This window comes from Salvelinus alpinus, chromosome 9, assembly GCF_045679555.1.
Source record: "Salvelinus alpinus chromosome 9, SLU_Salpinus.1, whole genome shotgun sequence".
Classification (NCBI taxonomy): Eukaryota; Metazoa; Chordata; class Actinopteri; order Salmoniformes; family Salmonidae; genus Salvelinus; species Salvelinus alpinus.
In genome coordinates this window covers 15,229,237-15,238,158 of record NC_092094.1, presented here as the reverse complement: position 1 = coordinate 15,238,158, position 8,922 = coordinate 15,229,237, and the positions used below count along the sequence as shown (strand labels likewise).

The window sequence follows — 8,922 nt, the reverse complement described above, 5'->3', positions numbered from 1 at the left end:
TAACTTTACCCAGTTTACTAAAATTGAGGGGACCACAATATTTTAGCTAGCTAACATTAGCATTGCTAGCTATTTTTTTTATTTACTTTGCTAGTAACAGTAACGTGAATGGCAACTTCTCTAAAGTAAATTTGACATAATATGGCAAAGTTGTTTCAAACTAATTATTTAGCAGTGTCATCGTATTTCCATGCCACTATTACATTATCCTCCGAGGTGCAATCCATGTCTAGGGCACAAATAACTATTGGATGCAGCTGGTGGTACTAGCTAACGTATGACTACAACAGTGTACTAACTAGCAGCAACAAACTCAATACATGTCACAGTTGGTTGCATAGTGTAACGGCGTCACCGGTCTGAATCAAATCCAATCTGGAGCCAATCAGTCTAGCTTCCAAATGAGATTACGTTATTTCTCGAGCTATGTTTATAATTGAGGGTTGGTGGATTACATTAAGGGACATTTCCATTCCCTATATAACACAAGACACTGCTATAACATTCACCCTCCCTACTGCCGCACCTCACGTAGTCAATTCTCTAATCAGACACTGGGGGTACCATACTCTGGAATTCTTATCTTAACATTGCCAAAACCTCATCATCCCTCAATAACTTCAAGCGAAGACTGGGTCAGCCTGTTGAACCAAACTACTCAGTAATCTCGTCCATATAGCCCAACTCTCACACACATTTAAACAAAACATATGTTTATTAGGTCATTTTAACTAACCTTTTATTTTTGTACTTATTGCATCTAGTTTTTTTTGTGGTGAGGTGTTTATATCAGCTCTTGGGCTTCTATCACCTGCACACAGTTTATTTTTGATGCAAATCAATTCAACCTTAAACCTAAATGACAATTGTTGACCAAGTTTTTATTTAAGACAAAGTGCCAGACTGATCGCCTGGTTATGAACAGATGCCGGGACCTACCAGAAGGAGAAAATATAGTATCATAAAATGTCCAGCAATGGTTTAGTGACCGCCAAAAACAATTTCCTTCACTTGCTATTTTCAAAGGTTGTCAGTTACGACCTCAGAATACCTCACAAGTACCCTTGTGACACCTCCGTTGTATCCCTCGACTCCAATGAAAAGGACACGCCATCATAAGGCCTCTGACACAGACGGCTTCGTCAACAACAGGTAAATGTGAAAAGTTGCATAAAAAAATACCCGGCTTGATAAGGGTAGGTTAACCTGTGCCACCAGTGTCTCTGGTGGCACAGCTAGCGCTGCGATGCAGTGCCCTAGACCACTGCGCCACCCGGGAGGCCTAAAATTGTTAGTTGAACTCATAATCTACACTCAACGGCCAGTTTATTAGGTACACCACCCGTTCACAAAAATGGATGGCTCCTAAAGCCAGTCACGTGACTTGCTATATTAAGCAGGCACAGAGGCATCAACGCATTCAGTTACTGTTCGATTTAACGTTAGAATGGGCAAAACAAGTGACCTAGGTGACTGAGCGTAGTATGACCATTGGTGCAATGGTCATACTACGCTCAGTCACCTAGGTCACTTGATCACTAGATTATGAGTTCAACTAACAATTTTAGGCCTCCAGGCATGCCGGATCCAGTATCTCAGTACCTGCCAACCTCCTGGGCTTTTCACACACGACAGGGTCTAGGGTTTACCGAGAATGGTGCAACAAACAAAAAAGCATCCAGTCAGCAGCAGTCCTGCCTGTGGGTGAAAAACAGTTTGTTGATGAGACATGTCGAAGGAGAATGGCAAGAATCGTGCAAGCTAACAGGAGGGCCACAAACAGACATAACGTCGCATCTCGGAACGCACGACTCGTCGATTCTAGTCACAGGTGGGCTATTGCAGCAGACGCCCACTCCTATCAACTGGGCACTAAAAAAAATCCTGGTTCCCGTTGCATCATGCTGACGGCAGTCAAGATTTGGCGTAAACAGTATTAATCCATGGACCCATCCTGCTGGCAGTGGTGTACTAGTGTGGGGAATGTTTTCCTGGCACACGTTAGGTCCCTTGATACCAACTGAGCAACAAACATTTGAAACCTTGTAGAATCCATGTCCAAAGAATTCAGGCTGTTCTGGATGCAAAGAGTGGTCTGACCCAGTACTAGATGGGTGTACCTAGTAAACTGGCCAGTGAGTGTATACAGTAGATGTAAATGCAACAAGCAGGTAAGACGGACACTTTTCCCCCATTCCTCTTTTCCATATTCTTGAGCCCTCACTCTCAATGTTAGCCTGAAATTAGACAACACAAAATGTCTGGCACAAAACAATCTGGCGAAGTGCATATGAATAAGTCAGTTTAATTTACCCTTATACAAAAATGCATGTATTTCCCTTCATCCATTCAGTCTGTTTTGTGTTCCAGAGAGTCATGGCCATAGTGAGACAGCACCTGGAGGGGCAGTGGGGCCAGGCTGTACCCGATTCTCCACCCACCTCCTAAAGTGTGCACCTCCATCTTCCCCGTCATGGAATTAGCAATGGCGGAAACATCCCCCAGCCAATTCTTACACCAATCCAATGCTTTGAAATCCATGACTGAGTGTGCAAGTGCACACTTTGGTAGCAGAGTAGAATCTGGATGCAAGCAGTACTGTGTTTTGACTGACAGACGGTGCTTCTACTGGGCCTGGAGCTTTCTCCTCGTCGTCTGGTCCACCAGTTTGTGGTAGTCATTCAGCTTGTCCTGCAGTTTCTTGTACATCTGAGATGGAGAGGACAAGTAATGAGGAGCGTGGTGGTGCATGTTAACTTTTAAACTGAGGAGTCATGTCAGGTTTCATGTCAGTCAGCACAGGTTGGCAAACCGATTTCAAAAATAGTATTTCGAATCAACTTACTCTGGCGTTGGTCTGGGTCTCGTTGAGCGACTGGAGGAGTTGGTCGATGGACGTGTATGGGAGCCACACCAACGGCGCTGTGGCTGAGAGGGGCCTCTGTACAACACACCATTACCAGAGAGATTTTTTTAAAGGACAAACATTTGACTTTTCAATCTGTTCTTATCAATCCATTATATTGACATTTTAGACCCTTCTCTAGAGATAAGAATCAAGTGTGTTCAACTACAATGGGTAAAACAACCATGCATCATAAACATGAGAAGTGACGTACACCGAGTGTACAAAACATTCGGAACACCTTCCTAATATTGAGCCGCATCCCCTTTTGCCCTCACAACAGCCTCAATTCGTTGGGGTGTCGAAAGCATTCCACAGGGATGCTGGTCCATGTTGACTCCAATGCTTCCCACAGTTGTGTAAAGTTGGCAGGATGTCATTTGGGTGGTGGACCATTCTTGATACACAGGAAACTGTTGTGTTAAAAACCCAGCAGCGTTTTAGTTATTGACACAAACAGGTGCACCTGACACCTACTACCATACCGTTCTTTTGTCCTGCCCAGTCACCCGCTGAATGGGACACAAATATTCCATGTCTCAAGGCTTAACAATCCTTCTTTAACCTGTCGCCTCCCCTTCATCTACAATGATTGAAGTGGATTTAACAAGTGACATCAATAAGGGATCATAGCTTTCACCTGGTCAGTCTGTCATGTAAAGAGCAGGTGTTCCTAATTTTTTGTACACTCAGTGTATAGTGTACCTCGATGCCAAAGTACTGGTGTCCCTTCCCCAGGAGGGCATCTACATACTCCAACACCAGCTCAGCTCCTGCCTCCAGCAGGTCGTAGTTCAGGTAGAGCCGTAACAACGCTGCAGCATCCACCCCCTAAACAAAACAAGCTTGTTTTATCATACATGGGGAGCAAATACAACTACAAAAAGGTACATTTATGGACTCTTCCATTTAATTCATATCTAGGGGTCCTTCTCAGAAAATATGTCCTGCATTTAGGGCAATATAAATACATGCACAAATAGTGCGCTCTCTTACCTTGTAGGCGTTGACCAGCCAGTCGGGCAGCGGTACACCGTGTGACAGCAGCCTGTTGATGACACAGCGATGGTGCTGAGCATTCTGAGTAGGATGCTTCTCCAGGTAAGAGGCCAGAAGTCGCCACGCCTCATCTGTCGCACTGGCGGAAAGTCATTTTTTAAATGTTTTACATGATTTCACTTTATTTTTATTGTTCAAGTTGACCTTTTTAATATTCCCAACTGCACCACAAGGTGGACAATGTGGTATTAACTAGCCAATTTGTACCAGTTCATACATTTAACCAACCTTGATTCTTTGGTTGTGATGGTACACAGCTGATTGGCAGCCAGCCAGTTCCAGGCTTCATTCTGATTCTCCTCTCCACCGTACTGTAACTTTATACACCTGGAAATACAAACTGCAAGCATCACCACACCACTATCAAACCACACGAAGGAAACCCCTATATCTACATGTTAGTTCAGACAAAGCAAGACCGATTACTTTGATGTGATCACTACAGGCTGAATACCAACTGCATGCATAACTAGGAAATTCACGTAAATCATGCATTGTCAACGAGAGATATGCGTATAAATTCAAGTCACTCCATGCAGTTGACTCTGCCCGTTACTTACTTGAAGGCAAGTCCCTCGAAGACTGAAGTGAGGGAGAGTTTGAAGGTCTGGCAGAGAGAGAGGGCACAGTCGAACAGTCCAGATTGGACCAGTAGGGACACCATCTCCACTGCAGAGGCGCTGCCTGCAACACCACACACAGAACTGTTACATTTCTGGTGTTCGATTAAGGGTTTTGTTTCCTTACAGGAATAATGTTCCCCCCTCTAAATGATCACATTAAGAGGTATCAAGGCAAAACATCATTGGTGATGGCTTACTGACAAGTCACTTTCCATTCACTTTTGGGAATATGTTATCAGTGTTGTTTATACCTGCAATGGCAGCGGAGGGTGGGTGATGCTGAGCCAGGATGAGGCGGCTACGGGCAAGGGCGTACTCCTTCTGAAGGTCCTTCAGCTCCAGGATGTCCATCTGACCACTCACTGCAGGGACACGGATGTTAACTCAAAATGACACAACGACAAGGTTCCAGTTTAACAACGTTTACGCAACAGTATTAGCACAATACGCGGTTGCACTCAGGCCAGGATCATCAACTACGAGACACCGGCGCAGGCGCACTAATAACAGAGTAATAGCCCCGTAATAACAGAAATATAGAGAAACTTAAAACATGAACTTAACAATGGACAAACAATTACAATACTGTAGAATTTAAAGAGCATGTCATCAAACACATTTCCCACCATGTCCCAAACATAGTGGTGTAAAGATAGTAATGACCAAAAAGGAACATTTATCGCGGTAATTATAATAATCACAAATCGTTATCTATGCCTATAGTATCTCACCTGGACCAGTAGTAAACTCTCCATCGTAGTTCCTCTTTGGTGATGCAGCGGGCCTCTCATACACCACTCCAGAGGTGGGTTGGACAATCCAGGCATAGTCAGATCTGATGAGCCGTAGACAGTTGAGGGAGGCCAGGCAACAGTTGACCTGTTTCTGTAGACCCAGCTGTGTCCTCACCTCCCGGCCCAGACGCATGCCGTACTCAAACATCACCGTACCCGCTGGAGGACACAGATAGGGCCAAACACATCAAAATAAAACACACACAAAATGGAGAGTGAGTTAAAAGAAATACCACCAGCCTCATTTATAAACAGAGTGCTAATATCTGACAGAGTCCCAGGTTCCTCTCACCTTTCCTGTAGTTGTGTCTGTTGATGTGGAAGGCGTAGAGCAGCTCGTAGTAGTTGTGGAACATCAGGTCCACTGCTCTGGCTCTGGACTCTATGATGCTGACCACCTGCAGCCAGAAAAGAAGGTCAAACACTTGATCTGATGAATCTAATACATTTATATAGTCCATAATGCGCTCTAACCAAATGTAAAGAGAATGTACAGTCGTGGCCAAAAGTTTTGAGAATGACAAATATTAATTTCCACAACGTTTGCTGCTTCAGTGTCTAGATATTTTTGTCAGATGTTACTATGGAAAACTGAAGTATGATTACAAGCATTTCATAAGTGTCAAAGGCTTTTATTGACAATTACATGAAGTTGATGCAAAGTCAATATTTGCAGTGTTGACCCTTCTTTTTCAAGACCTCTGCAATCCGCCCTGGCATGCTGTCAATTAACTTCTGGGCCACATCCTGACTGATGGCAGCCCATTCTTGCATAATCAATGCTTGGAGTTTGTGGGTTTTTGTTTGTCCACCCGCCTCTTGAGGATTGACCACAAATTCTCAATGGGATTAAGGTCTGGGGAGTTTCCTGGCCATGGACCCAAAATATTGATGTTTTGTTCCCCGAGCCACTTAGTTATCACTTTTGCCTTATGGCAAGGTGCTCCATCATGCTGGAAAAGGCATTGTTTGTCACCAAACTGTTCCTGGATGGTTGGGAGAAGTTGCTCTCGGAGGATGTGTTGGTACCATTCTTTATTCATGGCTGTGTTCTTAGGCAAAATTGTGAGTGAGCCCACTCCCTTGGCTGTGAAGCAACCCCACACATGAATGGTCTCAGGATGCTTTACTGTTGGCATGACACAGGACTGATGGTAGCACTCACATTGTCTTCTCCAGACAAGCTTTTCTCCAGATGCCCCAAACAATCAGAAAGGGGATTCATCAGAGAAAATGACTTTACCCCAGTCCAATCCCTGTACCTTTTGCAGAATATAGGTCTGTCCCTGATGTTTTTCCTGGAGAGAAGTGGCTTCTTTGCTGCCCTTCTTGACACCAGGCCATCCTCCAAAAGTCTTCGACTCACTGTGCGTGCAGATGCACTCACACCTGCCTGCTGCCATTCCCGAGCAAGCTCTGTACTGCTGGTGCCCCGTTCCCGCAGCTGAATCAACTTTAGGAGACGGTCCTGGAGCTTGCTGGACTTTCTTGGGTGCCCTGAAGCCTTCACAACAACTGAACCGCTCTCCTTGAAGTTCTTGATGATCCGATAAATGGTTGATTTAGGTGCAATCTTACTGGCAGCAATATCCTTGCCTGTGAAGCCCTTTTTGTGCAAAGCAATGATGACGGCACGTGTTTCCATGCAGGTAACCATGGTTGACAGAGGAAGAACAATGATTCCAAGCACCACCCTCCTTTTGAAGCTTCCAGTCTGTTATTCGAACTCAATCAGCATGACAGAGTGATCTCCAGCCTTGTCCTCGTCAACACTCACACCTGTGTTAACGAGAGAATCACTGACGTGTCAGCTGGTTCTTTTGTGGCAGGGCTGAAATGCAATGGAAATGTTTTTGGGGGATTCAGCTCATTTGCATGGCAAAGAGGGACTTTGTTATGAAGAGTGATCAGATGAATTGCAATTAATTACATTCTGGAGTATATGCAAATTGCCATCATACAAACTGAGGCAGCAGACTTTGAAAATTAATATTTGTGTCATTCTCAAAACTTTTGGCCACAACTGTATGTGTGTCTACCTCATCGTGCAGGTTGACGTAGGAGAACTGGACCAGGTCCTGAAGTTGAGAACGCTCACACAGAACCACAACAAGCTGACGCAAACAGTCTAACTGGCTGCTGGAGTCAGGGTTCTGTGTGAGGGCTTCGTAGGCTTGGCTGTTGTGTCCTAAGTCCAGGTGATGCTTGAAGATGCGGGTCCACAGGGCAGCCTGACTCCTGGGGTCATTGACGGCCTCCGTGATAGCCAGAGTGGCTAGATGGATGACCAGCTCTGGCAGACCAACGTCCTCCAGCAACCGCAGCACCTAACACACACTTAAGAATAAGTAAAAACACTGTACCATTTTTTTTTTTTTACTCATTCCACTCACACGCATCCAGATTGTGTTTGAAAGGGTTTGTAGGGCACGAGCACCCGACTACATTTAATAAATAATCCAATAATAATATATTATTTAAAGAACGGGTTCCCATAGTAACCTTGTTGTAGTACTGTAGTCTCGGTGCAGCCGCAGCTTCCTCCTCGGCTCCTGTCAATCTCAGAAGAAACTCCTCCCTCTCCACCTCCACCGCCGCCTCCTGGAAACACTGCAGTGCCTGGACACATGCCACAAATGGGGGTAAAAAAACAGCTACTGGTGTTGCTCTGTCACACCTGTGAAGCAACAACTCAGAGAAATATGACATATTTCATGCTTTCAGCCACTACACCTTCTGTACTACCGCAACAACTCTTCCCATAGTCATAATGGCACTTTGAAATGCAACCGCAACCCTTAAAGTGGAACTGACTGCATTTGAACAACAAAACATCTTAAATATGTTAATGTGAACCCCCAGGAAGCATGACACTTTTTTAAAACATTTTCTGACAAGCGAGCACTTAGATATGGTCATTTTCAAGTTTACGTATACTAAGGCATTTGTGAAAGTTCTATAGCAATATAGAGTGGAAAAGCAGCAATGCGTTTGAACAATTAACTGCAGTAAATATAACATCTCTCTCATCCAGAACCAGCGTCTACGCAGACCGGTGCGCCATAGCCAATCGGAGCTACAGTAGGCCTTTATTTGCCACAGGCCACTTTGAACTGGACTGTGTGTTTACAGGCAATTACAACAGTACGACTTTTGATCATTAGAACGCAGTCGCCAAAAGCCTCAAAATACACCTGCATGGATTTCTGCAAATATGTCAATACCACTTGGGAGTCCTCTTACGTTTGGGAATTTTACAGTCCTATTGATCAAACAAACATGAAAAGGTAGGCTCTCTCTCCCTCAGTTATGGACATCAACAACTAATGCTAGCCAGAGAAAGATGAGCTAACATCTAACGAAGGAACAGTAGATAAACCAAAACTTCAACTAGTTGTACTGATAAATGATAGGGAATTGTAGCCTTTTCGTTCTTCTGCAGCTTACCTGCTAACAACGCATGCTTGTCCCAACCAAGCACCCAAAGCTAACCGATTGTGTTGTCATTCCCAGCCTTTGTTACATTCGTCCGTTTTTTTAT

The 8,922-nt window shown here is 44.5% G+C and overlaps 1 protein-coding gene across 5 annotated transcripts in view; it reads right to left on the bottom strand.

Moving 5' to 3' along the window:
- Positions 1-2,280: 2,280 nt before the first annotated feature.
- LOC139584371 (nuclear pore complex protein Nup160-like) overlaps positions 2,281-8,922 on the bottom strand; it is a 36,312-nt gene continuing 29,670 nt past the window's right edge. For 4 of the 5 annotated variants that reach the window (XM_071416111.1, XM_071416109.1, XM_071416110.1 and 1 more), the window contains 11 exons: positions 7,884-8,000; positions 7,421-7,708; positions 5,674-5,779; positions 5,319-5,540; positions 4,839-4,949; positions 4,525-4,648; positions 4,193-4,291; positions 3,902-4,043; positions 3,611-3,736; positions 2,846-2,941; positions 2,281-2,709 (listed from right to left, as the gene is read on the bottom strand). In XM_071416111.1, coding sequence (XP_071272212.1) covers positions 2,626-2,709; positions 2,846-2,941; positions 3,611-3,736; positions 3,902-4,043; positions 4,193-4,291; positions 4,525-4,648; positions 4,839-4,949; positions 5,319-5,540; positions 5,674-5,779; positions 7,421-7,708; positions 7,884-8,000 — 1,515 coding nt within the window. In that variant the 3' untranslated portion in view covers positions 2,281-2,625. The remainder of the gene's footprint in view (positions 2,710-2,845; positions 2,942-3,610; positions 3,737-3,901; positions 4,044-4,192; positions 4,292-4,524; positions 4,649-4,838; positions 4,950-5,318; positions 5,541-5,673; positions 5,780-7,420; positions 7,709-7,883; positions 8,001-8,922) is intronic. The other variant, XM_071416113.1, reaches the window with a different exon arrangement.